This window comes from Triticum urartu, chromosome 3 (assembly GCF_003073215.2).
Source record: "Triticum urartu cultivar G1812 chromosome 3, Tu2.1, whole genome shotgun sequence".
NCBI lineage: Eukaryota > Viridiplantae > Streptophyta > Magnoliopsida > Poales > Poaceae > Triticum > Triticum urartu.
In genome coordinates, this window is record NC_053024.1 from 46,390,391 (window position 1) to 46,407,185 (window position 16,795).

General features: G+C 46.8%; 2 protein-coding genes and 2 pseudogenes across 2 annotated transcripts; 2 read left to right on the forward strand and 2 right to left on the reverse strand.

Moving 5' to 3' along the window:
• The first annotated feature begins 443 nt into the window (after window positions 1–443).
• Window positions 444–2,631, forward strand: LOC125542686 (probable 3-beta-hydroxysteroid-Delta(8),Delta(7)-isomerase). Its single transcript, XM_048705825.1, has 4 exons — window positions 444–713; window positions 806–952; window positions 1,081–1,189; window positions 2,023–2,631. Exons 1-4 carry the CDS (start codon window positions 578–580, stop codon window positions 2,279–2,281), a joined length of 651 nt encoding a protein of 216 aa, XP_048561782.1. The 5' UTR covers window positions 444–577; the 3' UTR covers window positions 2,282–2,631.
• Window positions 2,632–2,736: 105 nt separating this feature from the next.
• On the reverse strand, window positions 2,737–3,927 carry LOC125546613 (KIN17-like protein). The gene has a single exon (XM_048710803.1). It carries the CDS (start codon window positions 3,925–3,927, stop codon window positions 2,737–2,739), a length of 1,191 nt encoding a protein of 396 aa, XP_048566760.1.
• A 5,410-nt stretch (window positions 3,928–9,337) lies between these two features.
• On the reverse strand, window positions 9,338–10,208 carry LOC125546614 (annotated as a pseudogene).
• A 3,895-nt stretch (window positions 10,209–14,103) lies between these two features.
• LOC125546615 lies at window positions 14,104–15,185 on the forward strand (annotated as a pseudogene).
• Window positions 15,186–16,795: the final 1,610 nt, after the last annotated feature.

Genomic DNA, 16,795 nt, shown 5'->3' on the forward strand with positions numbered 1-16,795 from the left:
ACCTCAAAATGAAGCATCAAGTGAATACAACAGATAATGAGCAGACACCAGCCTCTGCATAGCTAAGATGCACAAAGGCAACACAGACTAAACACACTAAACACACCGACAGATAGCAATGTCATACAAGACCAAAGCCATGCCTTAGCATGGAAAAAGAAGAAGAAGAAAAAAGCCAAAGCGGTCAAAACAGAGATCGACAAACTACAATAACGATCTTATCCGCACTAATCTTCTCTTGACACCACAAGGACGGCGAAATTCTTCAACAACAACGTCTTCAGACAGGAAACAACGCTCAAACGCCGTATTGAAGATGATTATTGCATCACAGTGTGCAGAACCCCCAATCCTGATTTAAAAAAGAAGAATGATTGATGATTGCAGTTGTCACAGTCAGGATCTGATTTGCTTATCCAGAAGGCGACGATCCCAATGCCCATGCCCGCCTCCGTTACAAAGCTCCGACCCATCATCCATCGTCCATCACCAGTGCGGTATACACCCCGGTTGACTAGCGCTGATTTGCTCCCTCTCCAGCTCCGGCTCCCAGATCGAGACGGCGGCGGCGGCGGCGATGGGCGCCCACCCTTACGTGCCGGCGAGCCTGGACCTCCCGGGCTACGTGCCGCTGCGCCTCACCCAGCTCGAGATCCTCGGGGCCTACCTCGGCACCTCCCTCTTCGTCCTCGTCGCCGTCTGGCTCCTCTCCGGTAAAAACATTACCTTCCCCCAATCCCGCCCCAGTCGAGATCTCGCCGGCCGTCAGTCAGCTCACGCCTCCGCCTCCGCCTCCGCTGCGCAGGGAGATGCCGCAGGTTGTCCGGCACCGACCGCCTGCTCATGTGCTGGTGGGCGTTCACCGGCCTCACCCACATACTCATCGAGGGCCCCTTCGTCTTCACCCCCGATTTCTTCACCAAGACCAACCCCAACTTCTTCGACGAAGTCTGTAAGTTGATCTCCATGCTGATTCTTTTCACCAAGAACAATCCCAATTACTAGCTAGTTTAGCTCCAAATCTGGATCGGTCAAGATGGAGTCCTTGAGGTCGTTGTGTCTGCTCTCGTGTTTGTCCAGGGAAGGAGTACAGCAAGGGTGACTCCAGGTACGTCGCCAGGGACACCGCCACCGTCACCGTCGAAGGAATCACGGCCGTGCTGAAAGGCCCCGCCTCGCTGCTCGCAGTGTACGTCTTCTCATCTTGGCTATGAATGATGGTGCTTCATACGAAGCAGCAGCAGCAGCAGCTTGCTCTGTTTTCTGCATTTTTCAGACATGGTTCTGCAAATGGGCTTAACTGCGTAGGATCCGCAAGTAGTGTGGTGGTCCTGTATTAACACTAGTGCTCTATATTTGCATGATAAGATGCATGAAAGATAATGGAATTCCAACAGATTGCAGGACTCTTGAAAGGTGGAGTTGGTTTTCATGTGCTTTCTTGTGGACTGTTTTGCTGGCCCTGAAATAAACAAGCATCGTGATGGTTTGAGTATTTGGTTGAATCTAGACGGTCCTGGGTTAGAATAGCATATTTTGAGCGAAATTGGAGTGCTTACTGCCCAGTATATTCTTTCAAAAGTATAAACTCTATCAGCTTAGTATTGCATTTTGCAAAATGTAAGAACCACATGATAATTTTGCAGATTGATGTTCTTGCAGATATTAGTTGTGGTTGAGTAAATCTGTAGTACATGCTTGGTGATTAAATGTGCAAACAAACAATTCAGTACCTTTTGCGTTTCTTGGTTTGACCCAAATTTAGATCTACTCGACCGCAAAGTATAGCAAGACAAGGCACTAGCACTGTTTTTACTGAACCTGTTCCAGGGGTCTGAAGAATCTCTCCTCTTGACAATTTCAGTCTGAACTTGTTTATAAAAATGGCAAGCTCATTTTCTTGCCTAGTACACAAGTCCATCGCCGATATAGTTAATCTGAAATTTCAGTCCAGCTCCGCTGTTCAAACTTTTATGATGCACAAGCTTTACTTTCATCTTACCACGAGTTTTCTCATTGCAGCTATGCCATCGCATCGCGCAAGTCCTACAGCCACATCCTCCAGTTCGCCGTGTGCCTCGGTCAGCTCTACGGATGCATCGTCTACTTCACCACCGCCTACTTGGACGGCTTCAACTTCTGGGCCAGTCCGTTCTACTTCTGGGCATATTTCATCGGCGCAAACAGTTCATGGGTTGTGATACCGTTGCTGATCGCCACGAGGAGCTGGAAGAGGATCTGCACAGCGATTCATCAAAGTGAGAAGATCAAGACTAAGTAATTCCTGCAGCAGACAGGATTTGGTTGCAACCAGGACACACTGAACTTCTTATTTTACGCCTAGAAATTTGTTGGCTTATATCGTACCCTTTGCAAACTACATTGCCTGAAACAAGTATGTTGTACTACTGGATTGTGTTGTAACATCAAGGAGGGCGGCTGTTTATTCCTGCAAATGAAAATTATATGCCACCCTTGCATGGTTGGCATAATTTTCCATGGACAATCACCATTTCAAATATTGTCAGGCAACTAATAGTCATAGGCTGGGTGTTGCTCATTATGCTTTGTATCCGACGGAGGTTACATTTTGAATTAATAAAAGCACCTTTTGTTGGAAGAAAAAAAAAACTAACAGTCAGAGCTGCTAGTACATTGGCTCCATAGGTCCACTGCATTAAGCAAAACCTCTGAAATGCTACTACTGGATCTGAAATGAAACTCTACCCTATCTCACTAATCAGCAACCTTGCAGATGTCCTCGTACTCGACAGCCTCGAGAATTCTCCCATCATAGAGGCCCTTCTCAATGCGCAGTTTGGCGGAGAATCTCTCCATGTCCACCGAGAGCAGCCTCGCATTCGATCCCCGGTAGGCGCCATTGACGATCCGCACAAGCCCGCCGATCCGTGGGACGACGGTCTCGAGCTCATCTTGGTCGACCCTGACGACATGCTTGCTCTCCAGCATCTCGATCTCGCCGACGTACCTGTCTATGACCCTCTTCACCAGCCCTTTGTGCTTGTAGTAGTGGTGCCCCTTCTCGGCCAGTGATTTGCTCATCACCTTGACCACGATGCCGGGGCACAGCCAGTGGTCCTTCCTGTTGCTCCGGTCCTTGGCCTTCTCCTCCTCCTCCATCAGATCATCAATGGCTGACCTCCTCGTACCCGTTGATTTCCCTGCGTCTTTCCCCTTGTTGTTGATCACCTCCTCCTCCTCTTCATCCAAGCCAAATTTCATCTCTGGCTTAACCTCAGGCGTTGCCGGAGCAGCGCGCCGGAGTGCGATCGCAACCTTCCCGGTTGCCTTGTTGAACTCTTCTTGATCAGCGTCGCCTGGTCCCGAATACGCATCCTCAATCTTCCCGAGGTCGCCATTGTCGGCACCATTGGCCTCGGCCATGGATTTCTTCTGGGCACGCTCGATCTGCCGGGCAATGACGAGCTCCTCGGACTGGACCCTCTTGCGCTTGAGCCCGGCCTTGGCGGCCTGCTCGGAGCCTCTGTCGACGTAGGCGATGAACCAGCCCTTGGGCGTGTGCTCGACCGTGGCGAGGCCCTGGCGGCCGAGGAACTGGACGAACTCGGTGAGCGTGGCCCAGCGCGTGGAGTTCATGTGCACGTGGCGGCGGTCGGCGACGAGCTGGTTGTAGACGACGGTGGCGGCGACGCGGGAGCCGCGGTGGCCGTGGCGGAGCAGGGCGAGGAACGCCTCGAGGAACTCGCCGGAGAAGCGCTCGACGGCGCGGTCGGGGGCCTGGCCGAAGACGGCCATCTGCCGCTGGTGCGACTCCGACGAGCAGTGGCACCTGAAGCCGTTCTCGTCGCGGCACTGCTTCTCGCACATCTGGCAGTACCACCGCAGCTTCTGCAGCCCCTTGGCCTTCATCCGGTTCGCCATGGCCTTCAGCTCGCTCTTCCCCATCGCGCCTGCGCTGCGCCGCTGGGGTACGTCGTGGGAGGAGGCGGCGTTCCTCTTCTCTTTTGTGGAGGGCTGGGAGGTGCCCGGCGGCCCGGTTTTGGGTCGGCGTTGGTGACCGACACGTATACTACTCGGACACGTACACAACATGGAAAGCGTATAGGAAGCCGTCGACATCTCAATTTGTCTTGCGAACGTTCATTTTTTTTTGCGGGAAATTACTTGTATTACTCACGTAGCCCGAGCTACTAGCAGAATTACACAGTTTGACGACCTCATCAGGTCCAGATCCGAGCCACACCATGGTACGACCCGTAGTTCTACCAAAAGATGCCAACAAATGGCTTACAGTGTTTTGACTACGATAAATGTGAGTAATACAAGAATTTCGTTGATCCATGAGTATTTTGATTTCATGAACCATGAAACTGTTCGCAGATCTATCCATTTCTCCCTTCTTCAACAGATTGATAGCCTCCAAGCAATCAGACTCAATGTCTATAGGTAGCTCGCTCCATTGTAAAGCAAGTGACAACCCTCTCTGATGGCTGCAAGTTCAGACTCTAAAGCATTGAGGCAATGATACAGATGACGACAAGCACTGAGGACTATATTACCGTTGTGATCACGCAAGATCATGCCGCTGCCAGCAGTACCGTCCGCTGAAACAAAGGAGCCATCTGTATTGAGTTTCAATCGTCCTTCTTCAGGTCTCAGCCACACAGCTGGTGGAATTACCAGTTCAGACGTAGCCGCAGGTGCAACAGAAAAAGAACAATCTAGCATAGCAGATTTCCCCTTCAAAGGGTCTTTCTCTGACTCTTTGGCGATTGTCAAAATGGACTGAACATAGCTTCTAAGAAAGCGTACAGAAACCTGAACTGGCGGTGCTGGTTTATCATGTACTACCTCATTCCGAACGTACCAAATTCTCCATAAGAGCATAACCAGGTGCAGGCGCTGCTCATCAGGCAATTTGCACAGGGCATGGAGAAGCCATTCCGGGCCTGTGTTCATCATGTCTTTAAGATCGGGGATAGGCCAAATATCAGCCATTGCAAGCCAAAGATTCCTGGCATTGGGACATCGACACAAAGCATGAAATGTGTCTTCTTTTTCAGTGCCACAAACTGGACATAAATCCACAACCTCCAGCTTCCTAGCATGCTTCAGATCCCAAGTCGGAAGTGAGTTGTTTGCAGCACGCCAAGCAAAAATGCGGGTCTTTGGTGGAGCATTACAAGACCAAATAGCTGACCAAGCTCTTCGTTCTCCATCAGGAGAGTTACTGGAAGAAGATTGATTCGGCTGGTTCATTTCTTCAAAGGCAATCCTATATGCGCTACGAACCAAGAAGATGCCCGTCTTCTCTCCAGCCCAAGCAATAAAATCGTCCTCGTTGCACACGGAATTCTTGATCTTCAAGATTACATCAGCATCAAGCGGAAACCATTGACGGACTGCAGCAACGTCCCAGTTGCCATTGATATCCAAGAGTTCGGACACCCACTTCAACCTGCAACGCCCCTTGGCAGAGATTATTTGGAAGGAGGGTTTTCGAGGGATCCATCTATCTCTCCATATTCGCACTTGGGTGCCATTTCCAATCCTCCATATTAGCCCTTTTTTCAAAAGCTCAAGACCATGAGCTACTCCTTGCCATGATGATGACGGGTTACCAGCAAAAACAGTGTCCTCAAGCCTACCATTAGGGTAGTATTTGGCACGTAGGACACGTGCACAAAGACTGTCCGGGATTGTCAGGAGACGCCAAGCTTGCCGCGCAAGTAAGGCTTGGTTAAACAACCTGAAATCCCGAAAACCAATACCACCCATACACTTCGGTTTAGTAATCTCCTCCCAAGATTTCCAATGGGTTTCCTTTTCCCTTTTTCTGAGCCCCACCAATAGTTGCGGATCATCTGATTTAGTTCATCGCAAAGTCCTAGAGGCAATTTAAAGATACTCATGATATAAGTTGGAATGGACTGAGCAATGGACTTTATAAGAACTTCTTTACCACCTTGTGAGGGGCATCCCCAAAGCAACATTCTCTTTGTCAGCTTAACTTGTAGATTTTGGAATTTACCTTTTGTCATGCGACCACCAGGAGTCGGTAAACCAAGGTAACTCTCTTCAAATTTTATGGTATCAGCTTGGAGCATGGCTCTGACTTCATGCTGCTGAATAATGGGACAATATTCCCCAAAAAGGATGGAGCATTTTGCAGGGTTGAGTAATTGTCCAGTAGCAGCAGTATAAGCATTCAAAATACTCTTAACATGCATTGCCTGAGATTGTTTTGCTTCAAAGAATAGGAGTGTATCATCAGCAAACAATAAATGAGAGATTCCCGGGGCGCTACGACGTATCTTCACAGGAAAAACATTCCCTAGTCTGGTTGCACTGTCAAAAAGAGCAGACAGACCGTCTGCAACAAACAGGAATAGGTACGGAGATAGAGGATCACCTTGCCGTAGCCCACGCGACGGTGCAAATGAATCCAAGATTGTTCCATTTAATTTTACAGAATATCTCATAGTGGTGACACATGTCATTATCCAGTCAACCCATTTGTGAGTGAAACCAATCTTTTCCATTGTTTGCCTAAGGTAATTCCAATCAACCCTATCATAAGCCTTGGAAAGGTCAAGCTTGTAAGCACAGAAACTTTTTTCTGGGTCCTTCTCTTGCTTGATATAATGGATGCACTCAAATGCAATTAAGGCGTTATCCGTGATCATTCTACCCGGAATAAATGCACTCTGAGTAGGAGAAATAATATCATCGAGTAGAGGTCTCAGTCTATTCACCAGGCACTTAGCAACAACTTTATAGATAACATTACAAAGGCTAATAGGGCGAAAATCAGTTAATTTAACCGGGTTCGGAATTTTCGGAATCAGAACAATGATTGTATCATTAACAGAATCTGGCATGATACCTGAGTTAAAGAATTCCTTAACTGCTGCTATAACATCTGCACGCACTGTGGACCAGTTTCTTTGGAAGAATTGAGCAGGAAATCCATCCAATCCCGGGGCCTTTAGCGGTCCAATTTGGAAAACAGCATCCGCTATCTCCTGTTCAGTAAACTCAGCACATAAAGACTCATTAATTTCATCATTAACATGTGTTTGCATGAGCTGTACAATAGGAGATGGATCAAGCAAGGGGTCGGCAGTGAAGATGTTTTGAAAGTAAGAAGTAGCAGCCTGGCCCATTGCATCTCCAGAATGAACAACCCCATTTGTATCTTCAAGTTTTTTAATACTGTTCATTTCATAAGCTATTTTTCGGGCACGATCGACCCGGTTATGCACCGTTGGATCCGCCGCATGGCTGCAGCAGATGTGCTCGTGATGATCTCGTGCTGCTGCCGTGATGATGTGACTGACGCTTATCGACATAATTAGTACTCCTAAGTAGGAGTAATCTAAACGGTCTTATATTTGTTTACAGGTAGAGCATTTATTAGAATCCAACACATTAGACAGTACCTTTTTTTGAGTGAATTTCATTTTTACTTGCAAATTCATGTTTTTGACAGATATAATACCCGGGTTTTTTTTTGGGCACACACAAGAGCTTTGCGTGTTGATTCATTAGGACTGGAAAGATGTACAATAATTAGTTTACAAAAAGATTGGAAAGATAGTACCCCATTTAGTGAAAATTCTCAATTTATACAGAATTTAGGCAAGGTTTGTGATACACTCTACTCCATTTTTTCTCAGAATTTGGTGTTGACTATATGTGCCGCGTACATGGTTTTGTTTTTTTTCTCTGGTTTTTGGATTTTTCTTGCACAGGAAAAAAAGAACCGAACCAAACCACTGCGAAAAAAAAAAAAGCCCCGCGGCAAAGGCTTGGGGATGGGGTGAAATTGGGCTTCCTTGTCCATAACTTTCAAGGTGGTACGAAAAAAGGAAATTATAAATGAATGGCAAACCTAGAAAACTATGTTTCCTGTTAAGTACAACAACCTATGTTTCCTGTTGAGTGGGAACACCAGTACGGTGCACAAACTAGAAGAAGTGATGGGAAAGGATCAATGAATATTAATCTTGTTTGGGACTTTTTTTTTAAGAGGATGACCCCGGCCTGTACATCAGAACGATGCATGTAGCCATATATTATTAATAATGTAAAATTCAGCAAGCAAACAACCTTGACCCGGAAATAAAGCGGAAAACAAACCCTGTGGCCGTATACCTCGCGACAGTAACTCCCAGATAGCCACTAACCCTATGTTAAGTAAGATAAAAGTATTTGCCACGCGTGCTTTGCATGGGATTGTCCATGGTATGGCAGTACTAGCAAATCGACATATTAAGGTACACCTGCAATGTCCTGTGTGAGCAAGGAGCAGAAGATATACGCCATTTGATGTTCACATGTAGAAGGGCAAAACAAGTGTGGACAGAACTGGGAATGCAACCGTTAACAGAAGAAGTGATTGATTAATATTGACAGGTCAGGAGTGTTATTCTTGAGGAGCTTCTCACACAGCCAGCGAGCCATCCTCCTGTGCTTGGCCGATTGGGCCTCAGGGAGTCTTTGATCATTGGCGCATGGTATATTTCGTGGCAGCTGAGAGAGTTTGCGAAGGGAGAAAAAGTCCTTAATCCTATAAGTACTGCATTCGCTATCTTGGCAATCACAAGTAAGTTCAGTCGAGCCACTAATCTGAATGAACCAGAGAAGGTGTTGTGGAAGAAACCTCCAGTTAAATCGTACCCCCTCCGTTCCGAATTACTTGTCTTGGTTTTGTCTACATACGAATGTATCTAGACTTATTTCAGTGTTAGATACCTCCGTATCTAGACAAATCTAAGACAAGTAATTCGGAACAGAGGGAGTAGAAGCTAAACGTCGAGGCAGCTTATTTTGAGAAGGGTGCGGCGGCTGCTGTTCTTCGAAACAGTCGTGGTGAGGCTGTGGCGGGGGCGTCGTGGCTGCTAAATCATCCCCATGACACGACAACAACAGAGGCGATCACACTTCAGCGAGGGCTGGAACAGTTGGAAGATCTTGGATGTCAATCGGTGATTGTTGAATCAGATTCTCTGGAAATTATTCAAGCTTACAATGGTGTGATTGAAATCTGGAGCCCTTACTCTGTTATTTTGATGGATTGCTTTCAAAAGGCTCTTCGTATAGGTGTTGGTTTCTTTCACACATTGTTTTGATTCGAACTCTACTTTTGTTTAGGATGGTGATCCCCCCCGTTTTTTTTAAATTTCCGGTCATTATGGATGATGTAACTTTGATTTGAGTTAATAAAGTGCACCAAGTGGCTTTCTCTCCTAAGAAAAACTGATCTTAATTCAATCGTTAAATATGAATTCAAACATGGAAGTAACATAGTAAAACACAGCGGTTTAGAGATAGTAGACGTCTACAGGGCTATACATGGTATGCATGGGTTGAACACATGGCAGTCCTACAAACTATTGCTTGGGTTCCATGCTGCGCGTCCGGCGCCTCGACACGAAGTAGCGCACCGCCAGAGTGACAATGGCGGCTGTGGCTGCCACGGACCCGAGCACCGCGATGAGTATCACCCACCATGACGTTCTCTTCTTGCCGCCGGCGTCTAACCTGTCCACCGTCAGGTCCCAGTCACGGACGCCGAGGAAGACATCGCGGACCGTGGCGGCGAAGAACCCAACCATCGCGGTCTGCGTGGTGCGCCGGCCGGCGAGAGAGAGCCGCGCGTCGATGAGGGCTCCGGGCGGCCTCGGCTCCCCGCCAGCCGCGACGTACACGCGCAGGACGTGCGCGGCGGCGTCGTACTCGACCCACACGGCCACGGCGCGGCGGCCGTTGGGCGTGACGGTGACGTTGAGGCCGACGTACGGGGACTCCGGCTAGTACGACCTCACCGCGCCGACCTCGACCGCGGCGAGGCCGCTGGCCGTGGCGTTGGCGTCGGGCACGGCGTCGGCCGAGCCGTTGGCGCCGCGGAGGCCCGTCCGGCTGTTGAACAGCGGGGACCTGTCGAGGAGGAGCACGAAGGAGACGGGGGTGGCGGAGCTCTCCACCGTGAAGCTCGTGTTGAAGGACGCCTCGCGCGCAGGCAGCAGCCCACCGCCCGCGCCCGCGCGCCAGACGTCGACCGTGTCCGGGAGGAGCAGGAAGCCCTCGGACACGTTGATGCTGGCCGCGGTGGAGTCGATCTCGGGCTGGAAGAGCAGCGCCGCCGGCCCGACCACGGTCGTGTTCGTGGCGGCAACCAGGCTGGCCGTCGTGGTGGCGTTGAAGGCGGGGAAGCTGTAGGATCAGTACTAGCAACTTGTATGTATTAACATAAAACAAATGGATTAGGAGCATACTTAGTGGAACCACGCCAGATGCTGGAAGTCGTATGGAAAAAGTAGCACTTGCTAATTAGCAAGTGCCACGTGATCAAATAATTAACAATAAACGAGATTAGTTGCTTCATTTTCTTTGTCACTTATTTGACTACTAGTGGCCTTTGTTTCTACATACAAAGAATTCCACGAGAAATCAACATTGGCCATGGCGCAGAACCCACCGGGAGCACGTCGGTGTCATCCTTGGCGCCGTCCTCGATTAGCACGCCCCGGCCAAGGTAACCCGATGCACGGCGGCCAAGGTGCCGCCGTCCGTCGCTGCTCCTCGTAGGGCCGCAACCGCGCCGACTCGGTAGTAACTCCGGACACAGAGATATGCAAAGACGTACTCCCCCCATTCCACAATGTAGTGTTTTCTTTATCCCCGTGCTTCAACTTTGATCGTAAATCTAACTACCAAGACCGATTGCGGCGGGAGCAAAAGTTATATTAGTGAATTCGTATTCGAAAAAAGTTTTCAATTATGTAACTTTTTCTCCTGTCGCAGTCGGTCTTGCTCGTTAAATTTATGGTCAAAGTTCAACCTTAGGAAATGCGGGCACACTATATTTTGGAATGGAGGGAGTAGCAAGTAGCATTGGAAAAGTTGTTGTGGAGCTCAGGCTCCATGGCACATGTTTTAATGTTCACATTCGCGGCGGCCTAGGTGCCGCCCTCTCTCGCTGCTCGTCGAAGCGCCTGCAACCGGACCATGTCCGATAGTAACTCCGGACACAGTAGATATGCAAAGATGTACTTTCAGATCTGTCTATGACACATTTAGATGTGTCCTAATTATTACGCATCTAAATGCATCAATCAAATAAGAAAGAAAATAAAAGACAAAAGAAAACGCTCGCACGAATCTCAGCATAAAATCAATGACATAGAGGTTAGATGTGCAATACCTAAAACCCATCTAGATGTGCTTTAGCGAAACCGTAAATCATTCCAAGAAGCCAACAGTCCTGGTCTTCTTATTACTTCCGGGTGACGCAAACACAATCAAATGGGCGGTGGAAGAAAATGAGGGTCATATGCACAGGATCGGAGCGCAGAAAAACATTCGTCTGGCTGGTTACACTGCGTGAAATCGATCCTTTTCTTTCTTGTGGAAGGAAAGAATGGAACAAATTCGATCCGAGACGAGGTGTGTTTCCTTTGGGAGGAGTGGGGAATTGCCGCCATACACAGCAGCCGCCGGGTGGAAACACAAGGCACCCACGAGGCTCTGTTCATTGTTAAGGGCTCGTATCATTATTTTGGAGTATTGAATTCACGGTTTAGAATACAAGGGGTTCGCAGTGAGTTTGTAAGATTACATGGGAATGCATAGCTATATAGTATATAGTAAAAAAGTTCCTCTAACTTAGTGCAACATGAGAGACCTGCATTTATTCTAAGATAAGAAATATATTTAAAATGTAAAGATTACCTAAATTTATAACTCAATGATTTTTACCTGTATGCCCATGATAAAAAATTATGTTACCCATTGGTTATTTTGCCTCGAGTAATAATCATCATGCATTTGAAAAGAGTTGATCCTGTATTTTGAAAATATTCATCGTATATTAAAAAGTATCCATGTATACAAAATATATCTTATTTATAATTAAAATTTAAAATGACAAACCATCCTGTATTTTAAAAAGTTCGACTATGCACATTCAAATATGTTTATAAAATCATAACGAAAATAAAAAAGAAAAGTCAGGGAAAAAGAAAAACCATGGAAAAATACCCGAAAGTAACCTAACCTGAACAGAAAACCCACGAAAAAGATAAGGGTCGGCCATGAAAACCAGTGACGGGCCTTGGTCCATCTACACACATGCCATGGATATAGGGGGCCTATTTGACCAGTGAGCGTGGATTAGGAATTTCCGTCAGCGCAGAATAGAGGTCAAATCGCCTAAGGGGAAATTACATGGGTCGGTCCATTTAGGTTTAATCCTCTTAAGTTTTTATTTAATAGAATTAAGTGACAATGTGAAAAGGTGGTTTAAACAGTCGAGTATTTATAAAAAATGGTAATCCATTATATTTTCTAATCTAAGATATTTTCTTCAAAATCAGTTTCAAAAATGAAAACAATTATATCATGGAATTGAAAACATCCAAATACGCTTGTCTTTGTAAGGACGTGCGATACTTAATATATGGCCTTTCTGACGAATAACACATATCCACATACGGAAATGCTCGACGTTGCTAGGTATTGGAGTGGCTGCCGGTGCTGGACATGCTCGCCGACGCTAGGGATTGGACGCATTGGGGAAATGGGAGCGTTGTGGAGCGGAGCAGAATGAGCTAGGATTTCTTTCAGACAGGGAATTTTGTGGGGTCAGGGTGGGCCAGGTTGACGTGGTGGACAGGCCCGGGCCGCTCCATATCTGTCCTACATTTGAGACGGACATGAGGGGTGTCGGTCAGCCCGGGCGTTTGAGGCCCGTTTGAGAGCTCCAGTTGGGTCGGTTTTTGTGACCGGCCAGTGTCCGAACGACCTGTCCGGGCGTTTGAGATGGATATAGGGCGCCAGATATGCTCTTAGCAACTAAACTCTTAAATGCATATGTGTTTTAATTTTTTGTTGCTAAGCATTATTCACTTTTAATATCAGATGTGTATTAGAGCAACATCATTTTAAATAGCATCATTTAGCAACTTGATTTTATATCAAGTTAGGATATTTAGAGTTTATTCGCTTAACGAGACAAGGCACATATGCGAATAATCTAATCTCTGCCATGAATCCCCATTAATATTATGAGTTAGCATATTTGTAACTTTAGAATATAAGAAATTTTCGGTCACCGGTTTGATTTTTTCATCTATAAACACAAAAGATAACATACTTGCAAAACCCTGTGCTATTGTAACAACATATTACAACCTGAGGCAAAGGAATCTGAGTCGACTCTCTCTTCTTGAAGGGCCAGCTGCGACCGGCTCCCTTGCCCCAATTTCATTTTGAAGCCGGTGCAAAAGACTCATTGGCCTTGAATTTAATTTTTTAGTCGTGCCGATGTCCCATTCTTGGATAGTATATCAAGAAAACAGAAACGTGTGAAGTTGCTCTTGTCTGCTCGAGCTCACATGCACTCTTTGTCACAGTAAAATCTGGAAAAAAATATATCATCTTTATTTAAAGAATCTGATTTTTTTGGCAACAAACATTGGTGTGCATTTCACATGCATGAAATTTTTTGTAATGGAATGACATGCATGGAGGTCTCGGCGAAAAAACAAAATCAACGCTCCAAAATACTTTCAAAACAATGTTTTTGGAGCATTGATTTTTTTTCTGTCCAGACAACATTCCATTGTAAAATTTTGCACACATGCAAAAAACGCATCGATGTTTATTGCGAGTTATTTTTAAATAGTACTTCTAGTATATTTGGGATTTCACTTTTTTTAGACAAATATTTTGGATTTTACTGTGGTAAAGGGTGAGCTCGAGCTCACAAACTCGATGGCCCATGCCCCCTTATATATTTTTTTTTAAAAGAGGAAGAACGAGATGTGGATCTGCAGGCTGCAGCCACCACCAGCGGCCGTCTGCCTAGGAAGGGGACGGACACCGAGAAGCATAGATCCTGCGGGCCGCCCCTCAAACTCACCTCGAGGTGGGTAACTGGGGAAGGCTCGCGGGAAGACGAGATCGACATCCAAGACGGGGATGGTCGAACACAGAGAATCTGGTCGCCGACGACCGATCCGATATACCGCGCTGCCCCGAGCTGGACGCCTGCCAGCCAGTCTTGAGGTCATGCATCGCCATGCCTTGTTGCTGAGGGCGGCACCATCGGCGGAGATGTGCCGCATGCAGCGGCCACTTGCCAAGACGACCAGGCTGCTCGTCAGGTGCGTCTGCAAACCGCGCTTACTCGCACGAGAGATGCGGATCGTGGACGTTCAGTTTGGAACTGCTTCCCTCGTCCATGTCCTATGCTTTCACTGAAGCGACTGTGTGCAGCCAACAACTCTCGCCTTGCAGCAAAACAGAAGAGCCTCTAGATGACGGTTCAATTTTTGACCAACCTCATTGCTGTCGGTCCCCAATACTGTTGCTTTTGGAAGATTCAGACAGAATAGCAGTTGGAGGCTACCTTTAAGTTGGTGTCGGCCATCAGCAGCTCTGCTATTGGAGGTGTGGTTGCCTTGGTGGTCAATTACAATGTAACTGGTGGTTCAGGGAAGACCGGAAGCGCTATTCTTGTAGCCATCTTCTTGGTGTTCACTACTTCAATCTAGAGTCTGCTCTCCATGGAGATCCGTGCTAAGGTACTAGAGATCAACAGTCCAAGGCTCAGAGGATGTATCATCAAATGCATGTGGCTGGCGATTATCTTCATGCATTTGCTGCTAGCATGTGCAGTTCTTGCAGAGGTTTTTGCTATAGTTGAGTTCGCCATCTTAGCAGCATTCGCCCCTTGGGTTTTTGCAGCCGCTGTCCACATTTTCATGGAGCACTGTGTTGGCCGTGCAGCATCCCAGGACAATAACACCAGTGAGTACCAAGAGGCGCACCTCAAGTGGAAGGCGGAGAGGGGGGGGGGGGGGGGGGGGGTGGTCAAAATCACAATATGGTCTTTTATGGCGATCATCGCCATCTTTGGAGGGTTCCTTCATGGGAAGACTGAATCTCCCAAGGCCTGCATCATATTAATCACCTCAGCCTTTATGTCCGGGTTTGCTCTCATGGTGGTCCCCATCAAGCCGAACTTGACCAGTGTCGGCCTTGCTGCAGCCACCACCGTGCTAGATTGGACTGTAGCGATAACATTTGCTGCAACAATATTTGCTATTATCATTGCAGTGGTCTTGAATATATACACTTTGCACGGCATGTCCATGCACCAGAAGGTCCAGAATGAAAGAAAGGTGAATGCGTGAAATCACATGGTATGCCAGGAATTGCCAAATTATCTAGTTTTAATCTGGAAAACCTCAATGAATACGGGGTCAGCTTCTGCGGCTCGAGGCAGGATTACATATGTTTTCAAGCACAAACTTGGGATCCAGACTTGTTATATACTCCCTCGTACCAAAATATAGGTCGTTGAACAAATCGTCCCGACCAGGCGAAAATCAGGGCAATGACCTTATTACCCCTACTAAATTTGAATCCTCCCCCTCTCCGATCATCTTCAAACGGACCACCGAAAACCCCCGAAGAAACTATCCTCCTCCACCCCACCTAGTCTAGCCCTAGCTAGCTTCCACAAAGCGAACCCGGCACAAATGTTATCAACAACGATCATCGACATGAGCCACCTTATCGAAAACCCTCTTGTTTCACTCTGGAAGGCACAGTGATGAGGAGAATAACGGAGCTAATCTCAGACCTCACACGGGGAGGTACTACTACCGCCCTCCCCCACCCCCCACCCACACACAGAGTGTATCCTATGCACTCAGAGTTTTTGTGCTACTGGTGCACTGAACATCAGAAGCATGTACTATTAGTTCTAAGAAATCTAAAAAATAATCGAGTGTAAAGAGATAGCATACATCTAACATGTTGTAAAATTTCGTTGCTAAATTCAACTCACAACAAGAGAAACAAAAACAACAAATTCAGCTCTGGTAGTGCAAGCGGCCCCAATGATTGGCCCAGTTTAAATTAACAACATTATGTCACGATTTGTCTTTTTTGCTTATCAAGGTGTGAGTAGAATTTAAAATTCTATGACATGACAGACATATATTGTGTCCATGTACTCATTTGCTTATAGAATTTTTGAAAAGTTTTCGCATGAGTTTTTGACATTGATGCACCCGTAGCACAAGAACATCGGTTGCAGCAGATACGTCCTCCACACACAGTAACCAAGGGGTTTAGGAGCAAATAAATTTACCAATCTTAAAGCAATTGTGTGGATGCATGCATCCAGAAGGAACCTCAGACATACGGAAAATGTTCCGCCCGTCGGAAGTCCTTCAACGCACGCAAGTGAAGTACACGACAGGGCGAAACCAGCCATGGGCTCACTTTAATTATGTGGGATCGGCCTAGGTGATCTTTTTAGACGCCGGCGACGAGCCACATGGCATGCTGCAAGGGCAAGACCGGTGCACAATACAATATTAAACGCATCGAAGAAAAGGGTGGAGAACGTGTGGGTGTTGCTGATGAAGCAGTGACGAAAGCTACAGTTTGGGCGAAGTTTATAAGGATATAAAGTACAGTTTTTGAGAAAGTATACTTTTTGTCCCTCAACTCTTCGCTGAGTTTACTTTTCGTTCCTTAACTCTAAAACCGGACAGAGTGCACCCCGAACTCTCGAAACCGATTATTTTTCGTCCCTGCGACTGAGTCAACCCGGTTTTGACCACGTGTGAACAGTACACCAGATGAACAATAAATTCGAAAAATAGAGCAAAAAGAATAAAAAAAAATCTGAAATGTTATGACATCGAAGATACTCAGGTGTGCCATGTGCGTGCAAATTTTCATCATGTTTGGAAGTTCGAGGAGCTCGCAGCAAAAATAAAAAATTAAT